The following is a 27741-nucleotide window of genomic DNA, read 5'->3' as shown; positions in this document are numbered from 1 at the left end:
TGCTGCCGCTCGCCTGATTGATATATGACTGCAATGGCACTTTTCCATTTGACATTCTCTCTCCCTCTCTCGCTCCCTCGCTCTCGCTCAAACAACAGCCCTAACTTTTGTGTGTTGCAAATATAAAAGGCAAGCCATGTGACAGAGGGACAGAAGAACAAAAGCATTTGGAAGTAACAGGACCTCTCTTTCGCTCTCAGAAGAGTGTGAGGGAAGGAAGGAGAGGCACATTTTCCAAAGGTAAGCACACAAATAAGCACTTACTCATATTTTGGGTATTACTAAACTGAGCATTTAATTTATTTATCTGACAAATACATGTTCTCCAAATAGCATGTTTGAAATAAAGTGTATTCATTTAAAAAATGACTTCAGTTTTACTACCTACATCATCTTATTATTATTTCCTTAATTACATGTCTGTCTGAGGATGCCTATGTGAAATCTCTGGGAAGAAAAACAGGCAGTGTACTGTGGTTTTGGATAAAATGATCAAGTACATTTCTTTCTGTAACTTTGCATTGATTCTCATTTGTATGAATTTGGGAGGAAGGGAGGCACTCGATTCTGTCCTGAATTCATAGAAAGAACTATAGTATCTCCAGGACTGTCTTTGTCCCATTACAATAGAGCTCTATGGACACAGGCAAGCCTGCTAGTTTCAAATGGAACTGTTTACTTTTATTACTACTTATATATGCTGCTCTCTTGCCAGTCATCTGCCAGAGTGCTTAGAATAATTTGAAACAATAGGCAATATTTATTTCTAGCTTTGTGTGTCATGCTTTGCAGGGGCAATTTTAATTTGCACATTATTATTTAACCAAACTTCTGGGAAGCTTTGCCATGGATTGCATAGCACTGGTTATGGATTAGGATGGATTTAATGTACATATTTGATTGGCTAAAAGCGACGAGGAAATCCACAGTGTTTGTCTTGGCTGGAGCACAGAGGGGTATATTTAGTAGTCAGCTTACCCCTTCAGCACAACAAATAATGCAGTGTGGATGTGTGTTCAGTAGCTCCAATTGGAGGATGCTAAGGCAGGGCACTGCTTTCAGTGACAATCTACAAGACCTCAAAACGCTTGCCAGGAGGTATAAAGGATCTTTCAGTACACTGAAATCATTGCTTTGCAGGGTAAAATTTCTCTTTAAGAAGAGTGTTACTGTAAGAAGCATGAACATAACTGTTGTCTATGTGCTTGGGACAAAAGAAGACTATAGCTGTGAACCGAATAATATATCAGAATACAGTATAACTGGCGTCCATTGTAATGGATAAAGTCCAATTAGAACTTGATTAAAGAAAAAAATCCCACGTAGCGGCGGAGATTCAGGTGAGCGCAAGAATTCTGGGAAGGTTGAAATCAGCAGATTAAATAGCAATAATCACACTAACAGAGATGTACAGCTGAAAATGTGGAATTCCATTTTCACCTTAATTATATTAATGAAATTACCTGCAATTCATGAAGCAGCCCTGCAAAGAAAGCTTGGGTGAGAAAAGTGTTTTACGTGGGTTGACTATTCATTTTTGAGAGAAAGAGAGAGAGAGAGAGAGAGAGAGAGAGAGAGAGAGAGAGAGAGAGAGAGAGAGAGAGGTGGTTTGGCAATTAGGGCATGGGACATGGGGCCAGAATTCTAATCTCGTTCTGAAGCTGATTTAAACTCTCTACTTCAATTTCCTGGTCTGTAAAAAAAAGGGCATAATAGTACAGCTCTACGGTACCTACCTCATCGGGGTGTTGGGAAGGTTCATTTGTTAATATCTGTACTGCTTTTTAAAGAAGAAGAGTGTCATATGGCTGCCAAGTATTATTAGCAATTTGTAGTAACTTCCAATGCAACCTGTCATAACTGGTGCATGCAAGGGACAGTGTGTACTGGAACTAAAGAGCACATTTCAAGTGATAAATTAAAACAACAGGTTTCAGAGTAGTAAGTACAAATTCACTTCATACCAGTGCTGCATCATGTAATGATTTCCTAATGGAAGCAGCCCAGATGCCTGTTAGGGTCACTACATGTGGGTATAACAGATACTGTTCTGGCATTTGTCCTTATTTATAAGAAAAACTTGTTTTCGTGGACTCTACTTTTTTCATTGCTAGTACTACTCACTTTGCTCAGATTGTGACTCATGCTAATGAGCAGCTATGCACATGAATAGCTCCATGGACCTCAATGAAACTACTTTGGTGAGTAGCTGCTTACCAGCTTGAATTAGAGATTCACAATCTGGCCCATATGACATATAAAATGACATTCTCTTGCTGGAATAATGAAATCTTAGTTCTAGGATAAATATCTTATTGAGTATCTTTCAGATAAAACATAAAGGGGATTAAATAGATTTTGTTGCTACAAGTTTACATAATGAAAATGGAATTTTATTATTATGAAGCCAATTAACTATGGATGTCAGCCAGCTACTGTGCCACTCTTTTATGAGATCATTATTCAGATCATCGCCTGCCAGTGCTGCTTCTTAGAATTCAGTTTTTTCACACACCACTTATTTTTAAACAGATGCATGTATGTAAATTACCCTTGCTTGGATAGCATAGCAATATCACCATTCATTATATCCAGTACTGTTTACTGTTTATAGTAGTAGTTTTCCATTCAGCCATCTAAGCATGGGTAATCTGCACAGTAGCAGTCGGTCTAACCCACATAGGTTCAGATGTGCCTTAGGGGGTCAATGAAATCACCAGGTTATCCTTGCCTTCTACTTTGATTGGTGGGATTGCAACACCATTCCTTTAGGTGGGAGGGATGTAAGGCACGCTCAATGACTCATTCAACAAGAAGTGCTCATGTAGTCAACTCCATTCATTGTATCCCCTGAGGTCTGATCACATCACCTCTCTGATTTATCTGCTCTGAAAAGAACGAGGAAGTGACAAGCTCGAGATTGTTCCTGAACCTGGATGTCTCTGACACGAGCTTGCAGTGCAGTGCTGTTGTTAAGTCATCAGGCCATTTATCTTTACAAATGTTATAGTAGATTTAAAAAAACAAACATATTTTTCAAATTGAATTGAATTGAAAGTCCCTGTGCCTCTAATACCTTGCACTTTGGCCATTTTCGGGAGATAATTGGCACTCTTGGTTTTAGTACCATAGGAATGATCATTCTGGATTGGACCACTGGCCCAGTTTATTGGGTATTCTGTCTCTGGCAGAAGCTAGAGCCATCTACTTCAAAGGAAGGTATCAAAAACTCCGTAGTGAGCAGCTATGTAATAACCTGCCGACAGGGAAAGTTTCTTCCTAACTTCATCAGTTAAAGGTTGGTTTATGCCCTGAAGCATGAGGGTTTGTAATCCTTCCAAAAAGTCTTTAAAAATCTTTATTATTATAATGCTGGATGCTCACATTAGCTGTATAAATGGCCAAAACTTTCTTGAACCCTTCTTAGTTCTTGGCCTCAATGATACCTTGGGGACTCGAGTTCCACAGGCTGGTTGTATGTTGTTTGTATGCTGTAAGCGTGTTTCCTTTTCATCAGTTTTAAATTTGCTGCCTTTCAATTTCATGGAATGTCCTCCTGTTCTTGGCTCATGTGAGAGTGAATAGTAGTGCCCAATTCAAATTCTCTCTACCCTTTGTTATTTTGTTTACTGTTGTCTGACTTTTCCACTGGATGCTTATTGCATTCTAACTCATGTTAATTCCTGGATAAAAATTTGGATGCAATCAGATTAATTCATTCACATGTCTCTCTGCGGATGACCGGATTGTCCTAATTTCCCACAATTCTGTACACGCATGTTGAGAGGTGCTGTCTCCTGCTCTGACTCTGATCAGCTGTTATTTCCTTTTTATCTGTGTCAGTGTGGAACATATTAACATTTCTCAGTAATGGTATGTTTGGAATCCCTCTGATGCCCCATCTCTAACTTAGCAGAACAATAAAAGCAAGGTTGTAGTAAGCCTTTGAGCAGCTGGCAGTCTATATATTCCTTCTTTTTTCACATAATCCAATTCAAATAGAACTCGGGTAGCACTGGTACTACCACTTCTAAACACCATCAGCTCTCATCCTATTTACTGGATTTATACGGCGTGGTATATCTGACTAGAGTCCCCGTCTATTGTAGGCAACATAGTCTGTCTTCCGGTATCACACCATTTGTCTGCAAGAGTACTTAGACCAGCTGATATAAGGGAAACACAGCTATGAGAAATTCCACAAGACCAATATTATTCTAGTAACGTGTTTTTTTACATCAATCATTGTTAAGGTTTCTGCTGCTGAGATCTGCATGCGTATTATAACGGAGCTGTAAACCACTTTAGAGTGGCAATGTAGAGGCGGTGTGGGTTATGCTGCCCTTTAAGACATGGGAGTTTAGGATTGGAGTTAATGCTCCAGCTTTGGTTTGGCAAAGGTTAAACATACCAGGACAGTGATACTTGCATCACTGTCATAGCAGTGGGATTCAAATTGAGTGGGAACTAGATGGTCCTCTTATTACAATGCATGAATTGCTATCCTGAGCCAAATCCTGCAGTTCTTAATCAGTTTTTTATTCACTTGGTCAAATTCTTATGGACACTAATGGGAATTTTTCCTGAATAAGGACTGAGAGTATTAAGGAGTACAGGATTTGGACCCGAACATGTTAGGGAGAGGATAGAAGAAAAGGTGTTTCTGATGGCTGCTAATAACTAAAGATCGGAACCTAAAAATAAATAAATAAAATCACATCTTTCTGAACAGGCATCTAGCCTAATAAATACCATAGAATCAGAAATTCCCATCTCTTTGTAACACTCCAAAATAAACCATACACACGTTTGAATGCCGTCAAGCAGTGCTAGGCCTCAGGGCAACTTTTAACTCTGTCAACAGTATTTTTTCATGACATTATTATTACTATTTATTAATTGTATTACCATCACACCCAGGACCCTCGGGGCACCAGGACCCCATTGTGAGAGGCACTGTACAAATATTATGTTGAGCTGTTAGACTAAAGTAGAGGCAATTATAGAAACTAAAGCCAAAGTAAAAGTTTGGATGTGAATATTTTCACTAGGAGAACAGACACTTGTCTGAGTTATTGTAAAGAAGTGTATTCAATGCAGGGCTAGAATTCCCTATTAAAAAAAAAATCAATCCTATGCACCGAGCTTCACCCATAAATGATGCTGTTCATTTCCTCTGTACTAAAAAGTGTGAAAATGTATTCTTCCCTTTACTTTTCCTCATTGTGGGAGCTGGATCACCCTTTACTAAACTGCCCCAAATTCATTCAAAATTAGAATAATACAAGTATACAAGTTTAGTGCATCTCTATCAAAATTAGCACTTGCCTGAGGCTTTGCCACAAAGCTCGACCAGCTCCTGGGCTGTAATGGGAGTTATTGTATACAAGTCACTAGGGGAATCTATTTAAAGACTCCTGGCATCATGAAGGGAAAGGGTAAAAATACAACCCCTCTTTTGTCCACCAATGGTTTTCTTTGGGAGTATATTAAAACCCTTTCTACATTTCTGTCTGGCTCTGTCCACTGGCAGTGTGCCAGCTCATAGTACCCACTTCTGGTCACCATTTCAAGACTGCAGTCACGAAGGACTGTATCTGTTTCCCACAGCAACTAAAGGATGGGCAATACCCCTGCAAACTTAAAAAGAATGCTATTCAGCTGGTTCCAGAGCTATTCACCTTAGTTTGGCCCACTTCAGGCACTAGGCCCCAAACCTGTAAACACTTATACTTTGTCTTTGGTAGTAGTATTGTTAAATTCAATGGCACAACTCATGTTCATACAGTTATGTGTATGTGTGTTTGCAGCACGGGGATCCCTGTGCTATATTTGCTGCAAATACTGTTCACTTTTCCCTCACTCCTCTCAGTGTAATATGACAGTGTCGTTAATGTTTCTAGTCCACGTGTATGCACTGGTATTTTGAACTGCAATATTAGAATAGCAGATAAGCCTTGAATCAGAAAATGAAATCTGTGAGGTTTCTTTCAATTACTGTCATAACATTCAAGTTTCTGAATCTTCAGCATTAGAGTCCATCATTTCTTCCCATTTTTAAAAGCCCAGCATTCTACATTTACTGTTTGGTACGATGAAAATTATGGTACCGTCGCAGTACTGCTAGAAGATGTATTTCCTTTGCTAGAGGAGACGATCCTTTAGCCCATTTACCTTTCTCCTGTCTTTATTTGTCTTTCAAGCTCTTATTTTCTCTGCTCTGGCTTTTCAATTAGTGGTCTTTTCCTTATTGAGCCTTTGTGCCTTTTTCACTATTCCATTACACTGGTTTTCTGCTGGTGGCATTGAACTCAAACTGGTACAAGAGGATGGAGACTGAGGCTCTCGGTATCCCTCACTAGATTCCTAATGATACCGAGACGGACTTTCAAAAATCACAGTGCTCAAAAGGCTTTAATGTGTCTAACATTTTCATCATTCCATAGCAGGGGGCTTTAAAAAGTATTTTAAAATGAGTAGCCTCTTTTTCTACAGTTGCTGGACCTGATTCTCAGTTACGCTAAGGCCATTTTGTATTACAGGGCGTTAAAATGGAAGTAAATTATTTATACCCAACATACGGCCCTTTACATGGCTAGGGCATTGTCAGTTGTCAAGTGGCCTTAGTGCAAATGAGAATCAGGCCCACCAACTTCAATATATTAAAAACAAAATCATGGTAGGAATGTTGAAAAGCAGACTACCGAGGAAAATGAAATCTGTTTATTAAAACCGGAGCAGGGGTAGTCACAGAGAGCAGAGTGGGCAGAAATCAGCAGATATGACCTTCACATTTGGACTGTCTAAACAAATGTGCATTATTAAAAGCAGTGATACTCAGACTGAGTCTTGCAAGCTGCAAGTGCCTCTTTAATGTGTGTCCTGCCGCTCTTTGCAGCCCATGATATTAAAGCAATGTGATTTCATTATTAGCCAACTGTAGTTAATAGATACTCGGTCAGCTATTCTGCGGCGAGAATTATATATATATATATTAAATAAAACTATGAATTCACACTACTGTGGTTCTTTTGGGTAACATTGATCACTAATTTGGTTCCTGAACCACTGAGGGCTGAGTATTGCTGATTGAAATGTTGTATACAATAGGTAAAATCCTTGCTCCATGCAATAAATGGCAAAACTCCCATTGACTTCAATGAGGCAGGGATTTCAACCAAAATTTATCCTGGATTGCCATTTGTCAGTGTGGGGCCAGTATCTCAACTGATGTAAATGAGTATAGGCCTCGTGACATCAATGAAGAGATGCTGGTTTACACCAGCAAGGATCTGGCCTCAGATGTTTAATTTGGTATTTGCATACATTTCAGGTAGGGGCGAAAAACTATCTAAGTTGTGAATGGAAATCTTTTTTATACCATGTCAGTTCTATATATTCACCTGTTTCATGCTGAGTGTAGCACAGCTGATTTAAGATGACCTCATTGGGCATTTTAAAATTTGACTCCAACACAGGACAGGGGTTTTGACTGCACTGCTAGGATCACATCCCTGACCATATAGAGACTTGTAGGGCATAACAATTTGAAATGCAAAAATAAATAAATGGAAGGACAGCATCATCTATTTATAAAACTAAAAAAAACCTCTCTGGGTCCATAGAAGTCAATGGGCATTTTGCCATCAATTTAAGGGAGGGCAGGATTGAGTACAATATTTTAAAATATAAATGCATATTCACGGAAGCAGACATATGCAATGACTCCCACCTTAAGTGGATAACTACTGAAAGAATAAATCTGGTAAGGGGGAAATTCTGCTGCTGCTGCCCCCTTGTGGTGATAGAAGGACCAAGTGCAGCAGTACAGTGGTGGGAGTAAGGCTATAGAGATGCTGCAGCTGGGGACTCTGCAGCCATCACAAAGCTGAGTCCCAGTAGCTCACTGTGGGAGCATACAGGGCAGGTTGGAGTGCAGAGTTGTGGAGGGCCTTCTATAAGTCTATCAGCCGCATAGATCAACTAGCCACAAATCCAGTTTATGGGGGCTCAACGGGCTATGCCACTACTGGGGGCTAATTGACTGTAACAGCAACTGTGGAAAGGGGTATGGTTATCCCATGTCCTGCTTCTATCTATCTCAACGTCTGTATAATTTCACTCTCCCTCCAATCCCAAGCCCATTTAATTGCTCTTTGCATGGGAACTGAGAATTGCACCCTAAAAGAATGAATTATGATGCAACTTGATAATGCCTATTTAACTGGCCTCGCTCTTGAAATAATTATAGCTATATAAACTATATATTATATAATTTAGACAGCCTAACTAGTTCCATTCTCACCCAGATTTGGGGAGTTTATAACTTTCCAAAACTTTAATCTTTTTGATGTAAGCTTTTCCAGGCTTAATAAAATTGCCCGTAAGTCATTAAAAAAAAAAAAAAAAAAAGTCTGACCAAAATCAGTGCATCATTTCTGAGTATAAGAACAGTGAAAAATATATTTTTTATATAATAACGAAAATGTTGTGACATTTTTTGTTTCTGTACAGCTGTAGTGTTGACACAACTCTGAGTAGTGTCTTGTCTTTTGCTGTGTACACAACAAACTCAAAATGAAAGAACCACATGGCATGATGGGATCCAAATAACTGTGTCTACTAAATATACCCAATATGCAAGGCCTCAATATGAATACAAACTGCTGCTCTGGCTGCGTTCTGCCAGCTTCTAAAACCTAGAACACACTGAGTGCCACTAGAAGGCTCACAAACTCTTAAAAGGAATAATACCAAAGTCCTGTAATACTACAAGCAGGGAATTTAAATTTGGCAGGGAACTAGCCTTTATTGAGAAGTGCTTTTGACTGCTCCATTGAAAACTAGTTTTAATCAGATATTTTTCAGGTATGAGTTCATAGCTTTAGTTTGTTTTTTAAAATATGTACTTCTACATACATCCAAATTAAAATGTAACTTCTTGTTCCAGTGTAGCTGTGTCTCCAGGATTTCCTAAGATAGTTGCTCCCCTTTTATCACTTTATTAGAGCTATATTAATACAAACTGAGAGCTATATTACCATTTTGCATGGATAGTGTACTATGTTGGTACAAATAATGTGTAGGCCTCTTCTTCCTGTCCCCTGCCTATCCTGTCCCAGGACAGAAAGGTATGCAGGGGTCCCAAAAAGGTGGGGGTAGGGAACAGTTCCATGCAGGCTGCTGAATTTGGACACAGGAGGGCCTAGGTCTGTGTATACTGATGACTACAGGAGACTTCAGTTACAGGTAAGTGATCTCTGTGTGGACAATGTGGAGGGAGATTCTAAAATATCCTTTTATTAACAGATTTTCTCCTTTCCTGTTTTTCCCCCTTCATTCCAATCTATTACTTTCCATGATACTGGCTTACATGAGTCGTGTTTTTCTAGTTAGTCTCTGTGTCCTCCAAGCATCTCTTAAAAAACAGGGAGATGGGCCTTCACAAATCAAGTCTGGACTTTGAGTCTTAGCCATAGTTATTAACTTCAACAGTCATACCACTCTACATGCAAAGCAATGTGAAGACATGGAAGGCAGCTCGTAGGTGGGAAATGTGTTGGGACCCATATAGTGGAAATTGAGGCCCTCTGGGCATATATTTACTGGGGGTGCAAATGGGGGTGTGGGGTTAGAGGTAAATGTATTTGGGTGGAGAGGGAATTTCTGGGTGAGTAATACAAGTTAATTATTTTGGAGAGAGACCTTTCCAAGAACAATATATTGGCCAGCTTGGTTATGTTAGGTAAGCAGAGGGAGCTAAGAAGAAGAGTAAAAGACTGCGTGCTCTATTCTTTATGATAAATAATGCTCAGGGATCATCTTAATGACAAACAATGGCACATTCCTATTCTATGCAGGGATCAGCTCAATGTCTTGGATTTCGTTCATATCTTGCTAAATTCTCGGCAAATGTTTCATTGACATCAGTAGGACAGTTCACAAACAAATCTGAGTTCCTAAAGACTTTAGGGTTTTAAATTTTTTCTTTGCTTGTACAATATCTCTTTTTCAATGTCAGTTCTCGTCAGCTGAAAACCATTTGCTTGGGAAATATCTCAAGGCAAGGGAAAGAGTTGGTGTCTGTAACATATGCAAGTTTACATTAAAGTTATCCTTCCTTTTCTTTATCAGCAAGTGAACATTGCCGTGAAAGCAAAAAAGCATTTTTTCCCTTACATCTAATACAAGAATAGCCCGACTAATATTTTTCACATTTTAGAATTACATTTCTTTGTAGGTAGAGACTTCATGTGTCCAGGTTTAGCCTGAAGAACATTGGCTGCAAACTTATATAAACTCTGGAACAGCTTACCACAGCTATGCACTCGCCTTTCTTTACAAAAGTGTAAAAGCAGCCTCTAAGACTACACACAAACACTTAGTTCTGCAGTTCTTCGATGCCTTTCAATTTCATTTCATATTGAAATCTTTTTAACAACATCCTTTAAACAAAATAGTCAGCAAAGCAGAAAGGCAATAAAAACCCACGTTATATTATCAAATGGGCAACAAGCTCTGTGAGAAATATTTTTTTTATCACATCAACTATATCTGTTCAGAAAGTCCACCTATTTTAATGCTGCTTACCAGCTTCCTTTGCTATCTAAAGTTATGTTTAGTCCATCAGGTTATATCTCTAATAAATATAAAATTAAATGGCCAGCTCAAGACTATTGGCTCCATAACAGATCTTTCAAGGGATTGTGATGGAGAAGTTTAGGGAAGTGTCATACTTACCTTGTAAGGACATTGTTCCAGACAGTTTTGGTGGGGGTGCTATGTTCTCTTGTCCAGGGGATTTCTCCTATTTTCCAACATGGACCAGAAATCCAGATGACCATGTGGCTATCTGTGTGACTTCATCTGCAGATATGTATTCCCAAAGCATCACTGGGATGTACTTGGAGGTTATGCAGTTCAATGTATTTTTCAGATCTTGTTCCTTAAGTAATGGCAGGGAGAGAGTAAAGCTCAGGAAGCGCAACCAGATGAGCAAACAAGTAAAAAAAATTAAACCTTTCTGTGGGTGAATTTGGTGCTCATGAAAGTGAAGATCTAAGACCACTAACCAGAACCAGATATGTGGGTAGGTGCTCTGCAACCTTCCCTGTTGGGTATCTCTACACTGCAATTAAAAACCCCTGACTGGCCCATGCCAACTGGCTCAGGCTAAGGGGCTGTTTAATTGTGGGGTAGATGCTTGGGCTCAGGCTGGAGTTTGGGCTCTGGGACCCACACCTCCAAGAACCCTCAGCAGGGGAGGGTCCCAGGGCCTGGGATCCAGCCTGAGCCTGAACATCTACCCCACAATTAAACAGCTTCTTAGCCCAAGCCCTATGAGCCCGAGTCAGCTGGCATGGGCCAGCCAGGGGTTTTTAACTGCCGTGTAGACATACCCTGAGAGCACACTGCTAATGTAACCTCAGCTTTGACCTGCAACATCCCTCCATTCCAGTCACAGGCCTCTCTTGAATAGAGACTGACGCTTATTCCAAATTGTGTGATGGCTTGTTGATGTGGATGTCTGACCACTAGAGACGGGGATGAGACCACCAAATACATTTTCACATGCTACCTGAGCCAGAATTTCCATCTTTTAATGCAGAAGATAGATTATTTTAGTCCCTTGAAATATGCCCTTCAGCATTTTAAGTGAAGGCAGGCTCTTTCATTCGCAGAAATCCTAAATTGTGTTACAAACCATCAGTATTGAAATGAACCCACTGGAGACACTATAAAGTAAAAAGCGTTGGTATTACTTGTGATAATGAAAGTTAATATCATCATTATTAAAATGATAGAGCAGTGCTTAAAGTAACAGGGCCTTGAACTTCTCCGTCATCATCTCGTATACTGTACCTACAGTGAAAATGATGTTCATGCAGTGAAAAATATTTTGGCTAGCAGAAATCCTGTGAGCCTTATTTATGTTTGTTTTTATCTTGCAGGCTTTTGGGGGGGTCAGGATTGTAATTTATGTTGTTTTTGTTCCAGCCACATAGAAGATTCTTTGATGGATTACAACCCCAACAAAACTCCAACTTAAAAAGAACAATGACAACCAAGAGACTTAAACCAGGTTTTTCATCTGCCTTGAAAGGAACTGAGTCCCAGCATTTAGAGTTCTTTTAATACTCTACCTCCCTCTGCTGTTATTATTGAGAAGTTCTTCAGCAATGGGAAATCATGTACTAGCGGCTTCAATTTCCATGCTCTCTCTTCTTGCAATAATGGGAGACACAGACAGTAAAACGGACAGTTCATTCATGACTGACTCAGACCCAGGTCGTTGTATGAGGCATCATTATGTTGATTCCATCAGTCATCCATTGTACAAGTGTAACTCAAAGGTAAGTACCTGTTTAAAATATGATACCAGGACTTCGTTATCAAGAATATTTCTGAAACCAACTAATAATAATTATTATTCTGATGTGAAATATTAGTACCAAAAAACGTAGAGCAGGAACCTGAATGCTTAGATCAGAAGTTTTGTGCTTTCTCAACAGCATAGTATGTGAACTTGTGCAAAATAGTTATCAGATTCACTTTTAAAAGGAGCAAGATTGAAGCTGAGTTGCTTGTACAGTGCTCCTAAGGTTGGAATCTCAGATCACCTTTCAACTTTCCACTCAGAGGGAATATTTGATTCTGAAGAAATGAGAAGAAATGGTGATATGTAGACAGATACCTGAGCCACAGAATTCACATCCAGATCTGAACTGTCCTTTGGTGTTGGGACTGTACCAGGAAACTTCCTTGGGAGATCTCAAAGTACTTTATCATGGAGGGCAGCATCAATATCCCCATTTTACAGATGGGGAAACTGAGGCACAGAGCAGTGAAGTGACTTGCCCAAGGTCACCCAGCAGGCTGCTGGCAGACCCACGAATAGAATCCAGGTCTCCTGAGTCCAAGTCCAGTGCTCTGACCACTAGCTAACACTGCTCAGGATTTTGACACAGCCCATTACAGGGAGGGGTCTAGCTGTGAAGGTCATATCATCACTGTCCAAACTTCCTACAGACTCTGATCCAGTTTTGGTTTGGGTCAAGCTCAGTTAATATGGATTGCATAAAGACATGCATTTTGACAGGCTGTGCTTGAGGTAAAGAATTAAGCTATATAAAAGTAATGAAAAAGATTCTGAAAAACTTTACTCAAATTTTTTTAATATTTAGTTTCTCGTGATTTTTGCACCTCTCAATTTTGCTTTTCCACCAAATTTCAGAGGGATCACTACTTTTGGCTTAGGCTGTTTTGCATTCACTCATGTTTCTGTCTTTCATTTGAAATTTCAAGCTTGGAAAACTTTGAGCCAAAGTGTTATATTAGCCTCTGTATATAGTCTACATTAGCTTCTGACATGAATTATAAGTGAGGCACGAAGAAAGACATAGAGTGAGAGAACCATTACTGATCCCTTTCTCCCTGTCCTAATTTCCTTCGAAAAAGTTAGCACAGCGCGCATTCAAACGTGGGGCCAATGGTCTGACCATTAGAACTGCGTGACTAACTGATTTTTTTGATTCACTGACTGAACCAAAAAATTGGGGGGACGGGGAACGGGAATGATTGTGTCAAAAGAAATGTTCCATTGTGTTTTTGAGGCTTTTTTAAACCTTTTTTTGAAAAATAAAATTGCCAAAAAATTCAAAACAAGAAGTCATTTTGAATAAAACAACAGAAACGTCATGTTGAAAATGTCAGTGTTTAATTTTTTTCAGAATTGTTGTTCGTTTTTCAACTGAAACAAGTTAGCGAATTCCACACAAACTCACAAAATGTTTAGATTGACCCAGATCTGCATTTTTTGGCAAAAATTTTGTCCAAAAATTTTCACCCAGCTCTGCTGACCACCCCGCTCTCTGTTGGCTGCTTGAATGGCCTCCTCCGCTCCCTGGATCAACAAAAGAGAAGAGGCCCTTCAAGCTCTCCCCTCAGTGAATTTCCATAAATGCCCACAGTTGCTAATGAATAAGAAAGGGTTGCTTTATTAGGGCTGCCAGAAATACAAAGTGCAGTTCAAGTTACAAACAAAAGATGAGGAGTACTTGTGGCACCTTAGAGACTAACCAATTTATTAGAGCATAAGCTTTCGTGAGCTACAGCTCACTTCCTCAGATGAACACAACAGGTTCCCAACTCAGCCTGTAGGGCAATTCAGCACAGGAGTATAAAGGTGAGGCTCCGCAGGTCTCGGGCTGGGGATATTCCGATCAGGCTGTCCCTCTCCTGGAGGCAATCACATACTGGCCTGCAGATCGCCTGGAAAGAGTCTAGTCCTTTCATTCAGGCCTGTCCCCGGGTCCCCTAACCATCAGCCACAGCTTCTACTTGTCCCTCCTAGCCAGGCTGTCAGCCCTTCAACACCTAAAATGCCCAGCCTCAGCCACAGCTCCTAGGCTGCTGCTCCTGCCTACTAGTCCTGCTCATTCACAGCCTTTAATTCCCTCCTGAGCCATGTCCCCTCTGGCAGTCCTTCCCTTTCCTGTGCTGCAGGGATTTTGGAGCCCACCAGGATTAATTCCATTGCCAGTAAGGAGCCAGCAGTTTTCATTATATTATTGCTTGGGTGTCTCTTTCTGCTATGCCCTTACCCTGTGGGCATCCTGGATTGGAATGTATGAGTTTCATAATGTTGCCAGCTTTTGCAATTTTATTGTGACGTTTTTCTTAATCCCCAATGTTGGAGATGAGAGACCACACGAAAATCTCTGCTTTCACTTGAAAGCAAAAATTTCTAGTCCTCCAGGTGGCAGAGAAAAGCCAATGTGGAGTGAGTATACTGTAAAGACTCAGAAATCAAAAGGCAAATTTAGAAAAATTCATTATTTTTAAGCCAATGGCATGATTTTTTGTAGGGAGGCAGGGCTGTGACTCATGATTTTTCAATTTTTGAGGTTGACAATACTGGTTTCAGTCCAAGATCTTGCAAAGTTTATCTGATTTCTCTGATTGTAAATGGAATGTGTTCACACTAAATCCTTAGGGATACCAGCCCTTTTAATTGGATAATGCATTTACGGTCACTGGGATGATGTAGTGCTGCTTTCTTCTGGCCTCATTAATAGATTTATTATTTAACTATTAATAGAGTTGGGGGGACTATTTTGGCACAAAAAGGTTTTCTGATGAAAAATGAGTCTTCAAAAACAGAACTTCTTGCGGAACAATTGGTGACATCTTTGAAAGTTTTCATTTCGCAAAAGCTTCCATGACATCTTCATCTATTTTTTAATCAAAATTTTGTTTGCAATCGTTAAGTTCCATAATAATTTTGAAAATGGTTTTGTTAAACATTTGAATTTAAAAGTTTCTATAAAAATCTTGTGGGAACTTTCACGTAAGCTGGAAAATGGGTCCATTTCAAACCCTGCAAAATGGAATAAAAAAGAAAATTTCCTATGAAACTGGTTTTCAACCAGCTCATATTGTTAAGATATTGTAGATCCAGGACATTGCTACTGTGAGAGTGACTATTCTGAAGCTACCATACACTACTAGCACAGTATTAGATTCCCTTATGCAGATTGGCCTCAGAATCTGTCTTAAAATATGGTCTGATAAAATAGTAGTTTGAAATATATAGGTATGGTATGTTCTTTATATTTAGTGTAGAAACACTGAGTTTCTGTTGGATTAGCTGTGTGTTTTTTGTGTGTTTTTTACCCCTTGTACTGTTTCTTTGTAGAACACAGATGGATAATCTATTTCAACCATAGATTTGTGTCCTTTTTTCTGTGATGGCTTTGTTCCACTGCACACCTCCTTTTCTGCACAGTTCTGCTAATGGGCCTATATCCTGATCTGTGTTACCCTGCTACTGCATCATACAATCATCAAAATTAGAGATGGAAAATCCCTGTTAGGTTTTCTTCTCCATTCTGGGCTAATGCAGGATTATGTCCTAAAATATATCAAGTGCTTTGTTTTCACCTTCGAGGCTGCCAGTTGGGTCCATTTGGAAGGTGTTTCTGTGACACTTAATATGTCCATTGAATGCAATTCAGTTGATCAAATCCCATTTACTTGTGACCTCAACCAGATGTTGAACACAGGCCTCGGGACTGAGAAACTAACATAGTAATATGCTAAATACAGTATGTAGAAGAGACACCAAGAAGAGACACTAGAACAGGGGTGGCCAATCTGTGGCTCCAGAGCCACAAGCGGCTCTTCAGAAGTTAATATGTGGCTCGTTGTATAGGCACCGACTTCAGGGCTGGAGCTACACGTGCCAACTTTCCAATGTGCTGGGGGTTGCTCACTGCTCAACCCCTGGCTCTGCCACAGGCCCTGCCCCCACTCCACCCCTTCCCACCTCCTCCCTTGAGCCTGCTGTGCCCTCGCTCCCCCCCACCCCCCTACTAAATAGCTGATCAGGAGGTGCAGGGAGGGAGGAGGAGGCGCTGATCAGCGGGGCTGCCGGTGGCAGGAGGCTCTGGGAGAAGAGCCGGGGGGAGCTGATGCAGGGCTGCTGACATATTACGGTGGCTCTTTGGCACTGTAAGTTGGTAAATTCTGGCTCCTTCTCAGGCTCAGGTTGGCCACCCCTGCACTAGAAGGTTATTCAACCCTAAAAGACAAGGTTCTTCTATTTTGACCTAAAGCAAAGCATTTGTTTCAGCTCATAATGAATTGAATTCCCTGACCAGTCTTAGCTTCCATCTTATCTCTGCCACCAAGACTTATTGGACCCTAAGGCACGGAATCCCCAATGACTCTTAAATCAGTACCTCCTGAATTACTTTACTGTCATAAGGCACTCTTTCTGGATGTGCCAAAAGAGTGCTGCAAGTGACATCTGGGAATAATGAGGCCAGGCTGGATACAGACATACTGTAAGAAGAGTTTTTAGTGTATGGTTAAGATAATAGTGGTAGTGGAAAAAGATCCCATGAGATTTGCAGTAATCCCAGCTCGATGCCAGGCCAGAAGTACTATGGACGTAAAATTAGGACACATATTTCAGCATGTCCACCATCAGGCCCAGCCAGTCACGGGAAATGTGCAAATGAGAAATACTACCACTAATAAAAGCTTGAATTCCAAAAAGGATATGGTTTGCGTTAGGGAAAAGCTCTAGGCCCCTTTGTAATTATCTCTGAACTTGTTATAAGAACTACTCCCGCTCCTTGCAACCAACCTTCAGAATAGTTGAGTTCTGCTGACTGTAAGTTAGGATGGGGTTTTTGCTTAGCTCATCCAATCCCAGTACAGAGGGGCAATCATGATCCTCCCCGTCATTCCTATATTGCATTAGAAAAGTGGTACTGTACTTCCTAGGGTGACCAGACGTCCTGTTTTTAAAGGGCCAGTCCTGTATTTAAGCCCTCCTGCAGGTGTCCTGAGTTGTTCTTAAAAACGGGCAAATTGTCCCATATTTTCTGTCTCCCCCCCCCCTATCAGTACTACTGGCCAGATCCAGTTGTCCAGTGGGCAACGATGGGGGTGGGTATGCAAGGCTGGTGGCGGGGCAAAGCTGCAGCGCGAGGGGATGGCCACTCCCCCTGCTCGTCCTTCAGCACAGTCCCTCTGCGTGCCAGCTCTTGGCCAGCTGGGCTCCCCCTCATCCCATTTCTGGCCAGCGCTGGCTGCACGCTGCAGTGGCTGTTGTGTGTGGGCAGGCGCCAGGCAGCAGCCAGTTACGTGTCGCCTTGGCTGCCCACCCATCGGCCCTTTATGTGCTTCCCCTCTTGCTGTCCTCTCCCTGCTTTGCCCCTTCACCCCCGCCCCCGCTCTGCTGCTCCTCCATATTTCCCACCCCCCCAGCGGGGCGCGTCCCATTCCCAGTGCTGTGTGGGGAACCAGCCCCCGTTTAGAGCGCTGAGCTCACCAACAGCCTGGCCAGCAGGCTCCTTCCTTCCCCCACTGCCTCTGGCTGGGCCGGCACCCCAGGAAAACCCAAGACCCTCTGGCCCAGGGCACTGGCCAGGAGGAGTCGAGCCCTGTGTGTGCCAAAGCCCCGCACAGCGCTGGCACGGGGAAGCCTCTCCGCCCCTCAGCTAAGCTCTGGAGTGGCGGGGGTGGGTGGGGGGAGCAATTTCAGGCTCCACAGCAGCCACTGGGGCAGGGGTTTAGCACTTCAGCCCCCACCCTGGGTCCTGCCTCCATGGAACATGGGGCTGCACCATCCCCTAGGCACCCTCCCCTGCTGAGCCACCTTTCTGGCCGGGTTCACTGAAGCCCCTTCAGTCAGGTTCCCTGGGCCCTGGTGCACAGTGCAGCCTTCCTGCCCACACTGTAGTTGGATTAAGCTAGGTTATGTCGGTGGCCAGCAGCAGCCTGGAGGTATTAGCTGCCTTTCGACACTGTGAGGGCAGGAAGGGACAAGCTGCTTCCAGCCACACAGAGGGTGGGGGGAGGGAAGAGATGAGCTCTGCAAAGATACATACTAGGTTATCCCTTCCCCCTGTCCTCCTCCCCTGCGGCAGGAAGCAGCTCCAGTCCCTTCCATCCCACACAGTGCTGAAAGGCTGCTGCTGGCCACATTCTGGTGTGAACCTTGCAGAAATCCGGGGGCAGGGGGCATGTGACCCTGTGTGCCCCCTCCCCCCCACGTGTTGCCTCAGGAAGACATGGCACCAGGCACCAGGAGAAACGGGTCCGTCCAGGGGGCCCAGCCAGGTGTGGACGGCAGGGAGCACCAGGCAGGGAGGTTTGGGTTGGTCGATCACCCCCTTCCCCCCATGTGAGAGAGGTGTACAGGAGTGTGTGTATGTCTCCTCTCCTCATGTGTGTGTGGGGCATTTAAGGGGTGTATGTCACTCCTCCTCGTGTGAACCCTAAAGCCTTAAAGATAAGAAGGTAAATAAAAAGAATCCAACTACACAGTATTTCTTTTTAACAGGGGCTCAGTCAACTTGATTTTAATTTGAATGTTTGTACTGTGTAGTTCTGATTGATTGCCACTGAACTCACTTGAATACGAGTCATTTTTATTTATTTATTTATTTATTTACAGGTGTCCCATATTCAGCATAGGGAAATATGGTCACCCCAGTACTTCTGGAATAGCATTAAAATATGACATGTACATGGTTATGTAGGGGAGGAGGAGAACTCACACCTGGATATTGGGTTATAAAACACCCATATATTTCTACTAAATATATACTTACTCTATTAGTGTGCTGTGCCATCATATCATTACTAATTATTTAATGGAGTAATAATCTCTATTTCACTATAGTATACAGTGCAATAAACAGCTGCTGCAATTGATTAAATGGCAAAGCAAAGCTTCTGAAGTACATGCTATTTCCAGCTCATTTGCACACCTGCCAAAATATACTGGTGCTGTTTGGGAATTTAAGAGGAGTCGGTTAAGTTACAGGTTAGTCCAAGAGTTTAAAAGGCCATCTAAATGTGAATTCTGATTACTTTTTTTTCCAGCAAAGTTTATGATTCCCATGATGCAGTGCCACTCTTAAAATGTACACTGTAATCTATAAATAGGGGCTGTAAGGAAAAACATAGTTTTTAAAATTACCATGCACTAGGAAGTCTATCTTTCCATTGATACCTGAGCAAAATTTTGCAATGGTAAGATCTGCAAAGTGTGATGTGATGCTTTGTTTTAAAATCACTATGTTAAATGTATTAAGCTAACTAAACAATTACAATGCAGTTTTATTGAAAAAAAGTGTCTTTTTTGTGGAAGACTAGTATTAGTGTCAGCTCTGAATAGATTTCTTGCGAGCACATGAAAAATTCTGATTTGCAGTTATGTTGTGTAATCTTTATCCTGTCCCCAGTTCCGTTCCCCAGTTCCATTGTTTTCTGGTGCTTCTGGTGACACCGGCAGGATTAGGCAGAGAGAGGTGAGATTAAAGATTTTGTTTTTTAGGACAGTGGAGCCAAAAATGTATAAACATTCCCATGCTAAGAACACCATCATTTGCAGCTATTCTTCACCACATGGTAATGTATCCCATGATGGATCATGTAACATTTCAGTTGAAATGCTTTTGTATTAATCATTGAAAAAGAATTCTTGCAATCAGATAAAAGATATAGTGGCACAATTAGGCATTCTCAGGATTCTGGGGAAAAAATTAAACTTAAAATGTTAATTGGAGAGGGTTCAGAAAAAGAGCAACAAGAATGAATAAAGAATTGGAAAACGTGCCTCAGGGAGCTCAATCTGTTTCGAATCAAAGAGAATGTTAGGGAGTGATTTTATCGCAGTCTATAAATACCTACGTGGGAAACAAACATTTGATAACAGAAGGCTCTTCAGTCTAGTAGAGAAAGGTATAACACAGTCTGGTGGCTGGAAGTTGGAGCTAGACAAAGTTAGGAATTTTTGGGAAGTTCAATGGCTTGTGTTAGACTAGATGACCACGATGGTCCCTTCTGGCCTTGGAATCTATGAATCTGTCTTGGCTAACTGAAGTTTGCTGATCTAGTTTGAAACACCTCGTGTAAGCATAGCAATTACCAGCTGTAAAATCATGCTGGTTGGCCATGGTATAGGTTTAAAGTTGTTAAATACTGACTGTGTCTACACAAACTGTTAACTACTGTACTGTGGTTTGAAATAACCCTTAACTCGAGTTAGCTAACATGCTTTTTAAAAGCACCCTTTTTTTGTCCTTTAGACAGGGCCTAACACAGTTTCTACTCTTCTCCACAGCTGGACAGCAGATTGTTTGGAAGGGAAATAAATGGGTAATCACCATGGAAGCTCTTTAGTTCTTTCCAGGTCTGTAACATGTCTTCGTCTATTCACAGTTCATCCAGTGGAAGAAGAGAAAGACCAGTGGGCCTTTAATATTGTTAGGAAAAGTCAGTGATAAGCTTTCAAACCCAGCAAAGAGTTCATATTGGTTTATATTTTCATTACATTATATCTTCATTACATTATATTGATTTACCTCTTTAAGGAGATCTTTGCAAAGAAAAGGTCTGGAAACTTACTTTAAAAAATAAGAAAGTTGAAATTCTTCTTTATTTTTCTAAGGGATGCACAGACCATAAAAGCTAGCTGTGGTGACCACCTGTTTTATTAACTAGAAATGCTAAATATTAGCCAACTAAGAGTCACGACCTGATTGGTCAGTTATGATTTCAGGGCTTGATTTTCAGAGAGCTCAGGCCAAGGCACAGTTGCAGTAATTGCACATACAACTGTATTTGAAACACAAGCCCTGGCTTTCTGAAGACCAGGCCCCAATCCCCAATGGATGATGATGTCCAGAACTCAAGGACGCTGATGATGCTTTCTTCTAAACAACTGTACATAAAATACAACTTAACATTGAACAATCTGGACTGGACATAGTCCATTATTACTGTTCTGCATCATACTAGGTAGTCAAGAGCCACCACCAGGTGTTTCCCAGTTAATCCTGAGACACTTCAATTCAATTACATTTGATTGAACTTCATGTCTGTATTCCCTGGCCACACACTAACACAGTGTGTACGTTTCCTAACTCTTCTCTGTTCTAACTTGCAGATGGTGCTGCTGGCTCGCTGCGAGGGACGCTGCAGTCAGACATCACGCTCTGAGCCGATGGTCTCCTTCAGCACAGTCCTAAAACAACCATTCCATTCTACCTGCCACTGTTGCCGGCCCCAGACCTCCAAGCTGAAAGCAATGAGGTTGCGCTGCTCAGGTGGCATGAGGCTCACTGCTACGTACCGTTACATCCTATCCTGCCATTGTGAAGAGTGCAACTCCTAGGGGGACACCAGTTGCAATGAGGAGAGGGGGGGACACTGCTCCCAGAAAGCAATCGCAGCCACTGAGAGCTCACCAGCACACTATTAAAGTATTCCTACAACCAGGACTCATCAAGCTGGGTTGGATTTGAGAAGCAGAAAATGAAAGACACCAGGGCCCTGGATTGTGCTGATTGTGAAAACAAAGACATCCATCTGCTGGTCTGTGCTGAAGACAAAACCCTGGAGACATGAACCCTTTTTTCCCCCTGAAAGGATACTTTGGGGGGTATATTTTCAGGCTCAGCCTTTCTTCTGCTCTGGGAGTTTTGAATAAGGACTGATGGGAGGTTTTTTTTTTTTTGCCAGTGAACAATAAAGACACAGAGAGAGAACAACGGGGGTCCATCTGCTGGAGGTACTATATTCTACAAAAGTTGACATTTGGAAGCAGAATCGCTCCATTCCTGCATATGACTGCTTATTGTGTCATTTTATTCTCCGTCTCTTAGTTATATTGCCCTTTAAAATGAACTGCGTTGATGGTAAGGGATATATGTTACTTGATCTGGCAGACAAGTTCTGGACAATTTTAACTGTGGTTTAGCTGAAATTATGAATAAATAATTGAAAAGTAAACTGGATAGCGAATGAGGCATGGGAATTGTCCATCTCTAGACGGTTCAAATGATTATTTGTAGTGGATTGCCTCACAACTTGGTGGCTGAGTGACGTTTAGGAAGAAAAAGGTCATGCAGTTCATTCTTTCTCCTCTAATATCCCAGGGGTGATCATTATAGCCAGACTGTAGCTGTCACAAAATGCACTAATTAAAAACTAGAAACTAAGTACTGGTTTACAATTTAAAAATGGAGCCTCTTAAACAGAATCTCTTCTTAAACTGGGCTGGCCTCAGGAGGAACAGATCCCAGAGCTGCCAGAATAATAACAATATGTAGGAATAATTTGTATCCATAGATCTCAAAGTACTTCATCCAAAGTGAGTAAGTATCACTATCCCTGTTTTAAAGATAAAGAATCTGAGGCACAGGGGAGTTAACTGATCTGCCTACAACAAGGCCTTGGCAGAGCCTGAATCCCAGCTGTGTACTAATTACTGGATCATGCTGCTTCTCTGCAAGGGAGGATCCGACCACCAGTTGCCTTCCCCTCTAGGACCACTGTTGGACAAGGAAATAGGCCTAGCCCATGAGTTAGGAGGTTGCCTGGCATGTAAAAAGAGATGATGTGTGTGTGTGTGGGGGGGTCACATGGCCCCCCAATTTGCTGCTTGGCTTGTACTGAGCAAATGAGCATGCTTACATGGACTGAGCATGCTCAGTAACATCTGCTGAAGCCACTGCCCTCACTGTACCTCCCTCCCCCCGCATCGGAAGGCATGGGTCATCTCTGCAAAGTTTCAAAAACGGTGCCCCTAAGGTACAGATTACTTTATTTGTAGTTAAAGCTGGCCCTGCTCTTAAACATTTAGCTTTTGGGAGGGTCAGTTGAACAATAAATACCCATAGCCTTCCACAACATGGAAACTACATAAATTTATTTGGATCTTGGCTCCTTTTAATGGCGATATACTGAGTAGGATAGTCAACCTGCTACAGAATCTCTTCCCTGAACCCAGATCAACCTAAACAGGTGTTCCATGTGAGATAGTCAAACCAAAGAAGTAGAGAGCTCATGGCTCATAATGCCATGATTCAGTCCAGCTTCAAATCCACACTGACACCCACATGGAATATGCATAAAGTCCAGTGTTACTCCAGCAGTAATCTGAACGTCATTGCACAATAATGAATAGGAAGGGCAGAGGTTGGGAGTGGGTAGACAAGTCCAGAATACAGCCCATCTGTTGTATGCCATCTAATCTGTCTTGAACAATTGCCATATATAGCAACCAGGCTTTTGGCAATTACATCACAGGAATTCCATTGAGCATGCTCAAGGACTCCCCAAGGTCTTTCTCTAATATAAAGAAACAGATTAAGTGGCCTGAAATTGGGAAGTGAGCATTTCCATGGATTACATATGCATTATTGTGGTTGACCAGGCAGATCCAATGTCCTTGACCATTACCGTCCCAGGAGCACTATGGGAAGTAGAGACAAATGGCAGGCATATACTCAGCTGAATATTGGAGCAGGATGTAATTCAGTAAAAATAGAAAATGATTGGGGCCAAATGTACACAGACACTTATAGATATTAGTGATAGATAGATGGTATAGACTGAAAAGAGTATCCCCTGTCTGCTGGAGAGTATCTTGTCATTGATGGCCAGTTTAAAATAAGAACTCTTAGAGCTGTGGATGAAGCGTGAATCAAATTGTTATGAGCTGTGTAGCTCATAGTCAAATGCCAGGACCATGCCTGAAGGACCACAATGAGATCATTAGATGTGATTCATTATTTCATTCTGATGGTGATTCTTTTCATATCTGATGAATAGTTTGAACATGACAGATAGGAGTGTGTACGGAGTATTATCACTTAACTAGTTTGTACAAGACCCCCCCTCCTCCTTCAGGAACATTTTTGTGTGTCCAAGCTTCATTACCTAAAACGCTTCATTATCCAAAACAGGACCGTGTCTCCATATTAATTATGTAGAAAATCCCCTTGATTATCTGAACCATTAATAATCTAAAACTATAGTGGTTGCCCTAATACATTTTCAGTTTTGTCTTTGATAACTACATACTATTACCTCAAAATATACAAAGTATCCCTGTACTTAAGATAGAGAATTCTGCATGAGCTGAAGTCATGTTATTTAGTTATCAAAGGTATTGGAAAAATTTTAAGGGCAGCTGCTGGTATTCAGTGTCTCTCCCCTTTCCCCCACCACATGACATCAAGGGGCAGATCCTTAGCTCCACTGAAGACACTAGAGCTCTGACAATTTACACAGGCTGGGGATCTGCTGCTTGGAGCTTTTACTGTACAGTAGCCAATGTCTCAAGCTAGACAGGACTGGATTGATGAATAATACCTCATTGAAAAAGTCATTGGTTGTGCTGTTGCTCTCTCTCTCTTTGGTAAGAAGGGGGCAGGGGGAAGGATTTAAAGAAAGACTTTCACACCAGAGCCAACTTAGAAAAAAGAGAATATTTATAGTGAGAGAAAAAATTGGGATATATTTAGTCCTGTGTCCCTTTTCCATCACAATGCAAGAGCTATTATTGCGACAGTTGGTCTCAGAAGATATTTGTGGTTTAACAAAAGCTTTCTCTCACACCCAAAATTCCTTCCCCTTCTCTTGATCCTATAGTGAAGTCATCTCCTTGTGACCTCAAAATCTGTTGCCAGGCAAATAATTGTGAGTCAATTCAAGTTTTTTTTACTTAATTACAGAGTCAGATAAATATAACAGAGTTGGGACTTGAAGGCGCCAACCCTATTTGCAAGCAAGTTGAATTGGTAAATAACAAACTCTGAGCAAAATCTTTAAGTTCTTACTCAGTTTTTGCTTAGCCCTTCCTCAGGTAAAACTCGTATTGACTTCAGAAGATAAGGGCCGAAGGCCCAGTTTTCATGTAGCATGGGAATTGTCCAGTCCTAGACAATTGAAATGATTATTAATAGTGGACTTCATGACAACTCAGTGGCTGAATGATGTTTAGAAAGAAAAAGGTCATACAGTTCATTCTTCCTCCTCTAACATCCCTGGGGGTTATCATTACAGCCAGACTGTAGCTGTCACTAAATGAGTGCCTAAAATTTAGCACCTAAATCCATATTTTGACACCTATATATCCATTTTAGGCAACTAAACAAAGTACACAAATCATCAGTTATGTGCAACAATATGGATTCAAGTGCCCCATATAGAGCAACCATCTTTGAACATGAAGGACCACAGGATTTGACTCGTGTGAGAAAATATGAAAATTAAATGACTTTTCCTTAGCATGAGATTGTACTTGATACATCTCTGATATGTTCTGAAGGTTTGACTACACTCTAAGTACCTCTATAATAATGTTGTTCCTTGAGAACAGAAAGGGAAAGGGACAATTGTCTAGATAATGCTGAGGGGCAGGAGGAGGGGCAGGTTCTTTGCAATAGTGTCCTCTCCTCAGCATCTGAATGTGTGTGTCTGTGTGGTTTTTCTTTTTCCACTGAGGTTGACCCTTACTGAAGAAGGATCCACCAGACTTGCAGGATGGGCAGCTTCCTCCAAGAACATTCTGTGGTTTGCCCAACAAGTGATGCTCCTACAACCAAAGGCCATCATCACCTCTCTCTGCTTTCCTGTCTCATCCTCCCCTTTCTTCCTTTCTCTTCATCATGTTCCTAATGTGTGGGCCACAAAATCAGACCCCCAACAATCTCTTCTGTATCCACATCTACCATGGTGCAGTACACAGCATCATGCTAGTTTACTTTTTAAAACCATATACTACTGTATCAGCAGTGCTATAGTTCAATTTGAATTGGGCTAATTGCATTAAAATGATTTACTAATGGAGCCCAGACAGAGAAAGACACAAACTTGAAGCATGGAAAAGAACTATAGTAAAGAGCTTCATCAGGATTTTTTATGTGTAAGAAGTGCATTATAAGCCAATGTTGTATATCAGAGACCCCGTTAAAAAGAAGTTGTAACGTGTCAGAATAAAAATACCATAATCTAGCATATGTTGAGTACTATGGCCCCACTTCAATGGGACCACTCGTTTGCTTAAAGTAACATGCATGTTTAAGTGCTTTGGATGGGTCAGTCCCTATAAAAATAATAACAATTAACTTAAGAGCTCACTGTTTTCCTGAAGATGTCCACAGGGACATTAATTACACTTTTCCTTGGCTTGTGAGCATGGAGAACTTTTACAAATAAGAGCCCTTGAGCCTGTCTGTCTCTGCTTGGCATAATCAAGTGCCTGTGTCTGCTGTTTGTCCAATGCTAAGTACAATAAAGGGGCCTGATATGAAGTTCATTGACATTAAGGGGCTTCAGATCAGGACCTAAATGAGCACTTCTTACTATCCATCAAATAACAAATTAAAACATTTTATAATCTCAGAGACAGGTGTGCGACAGGGCAACTCTAGCAGATTTGCACTGACACACAGACGGAGGTGTATAATTTTCAGTTAAATGTGTTTTTGTGAACAGGCAAGAAGAATAAAAAATAGAAGTTACCGCAGCAATGGAATATTCCAGTCTCCTGCTCTTGTGTGTGTCTTTCGTCAGTACTACTTCTGCTTTTTAGAATCTGATTTGGGAAGAAGAGCTACTTAGAATGCTGGTGTGTCCTTTTCTGGTGTATTTCAGTGCCGTTTTCCTATGCTACTAAAGTCAATGGAAGGTTTGCAATGCAGTTTGAGAGGAATGGGATTAGGCCCTAAAGAAAAGAGAGCTCTGCGTAGCAGGGAACTTGCCCTCTAGCTCTGTGCATAGGTATTTTTCAGAAAATCCAAACAGCTTAAAAAATTCAGAGTACCAGCAGGAGACTGAAACAGATCACCATGAGCATATTGAGCTCCTGTATTTTTCTTACCTTTTTTGACTCGATAGATGTTTGAAACACAAAGGTTGAAACAAAAAACTTAGTGCAGCACAAGTGATTGACAACTTTACTAGAGATATTACACTACTACAGATGTAACAGGTGCCCTTACAAATATGCTATACAGAGTGTTTTAAACTAGCTGTAGGTCAGCTTCTTATATGGTGCAAGTGCAAAAAGGGGTGGTCGGAAATGTGAATAATGAGTCTATCCCTGGTATTCTGTGAGGAATGGGTCAAAATCTTTACATGTGGCTCAAAGAAATTCTGGACAGGTAATCAACAGCCTCCAAATTACTTAGCCAGGCAGGGTGTTGTACAGATATGGGCCCTTCAGTGATTTGTGCTAGGAGAAAGCTGCTTTACATAAATCAGAAGACAGTACTCCAGCATTCAAGGGTCTTATTGGTAGGAATAAGCATTCCTATTGGGGCGTCACAGAGAAATGCATCTTCCAGAAATACCAATGTTGATAACAGACCATTTTGGAACATTGTGAGGAATTTAAAAGGGATTTCAAAGAAACACCATAAATCTTTT

At 41.3% G+C, this 27741-nt stretch overlaps 1 protein-coding gene across 1 annotated transcript; it reads left to right on the top strand.

The window, feature by feature from the left end:
• The first annotated feature begins 172 nt into the window (after positions 1-172).
• Positions 173-26848, top strand: NDP (norrin cystine knot growth factor NDP). Its single transcript, XM_073358869.1, has 3 exons — positions 173-240; positions 11998-12353; positions 21470-26848. Exons 2-3 carry the CDS (start codon positions 12180-12182, stop codon positions 21695-21697), a joined length of 402 nt encoding a protein of 133 aa, XP_073214970.1. The 5' UTR covers positions 173-240; positions 11998-12179; the 3' UTR covers positions 21698-26848.
• The last annotated feature ends 893 nt before the right edge of the window (positions 26849-27741 follow it).

The sequence above is a fragment of the Lepidochelys kempii genome, chromosome 1 (assembly GCF_965140265.1).
Source record: "Lepidochelys kempii isolate rLepKem1 chromosome 1, rLepKem1.hap2, whole genome shotgun sequence".
NCBI lineage: Eukaryota > Metazoa > Chordata > Testudines > Cheloniidae > Lepidochelys > Lepidochelys kempii.
Note: the sequence above shows the minus strand (reverse complement) of the source record. Positions and strands in the feature narration are given on the sequence as shown.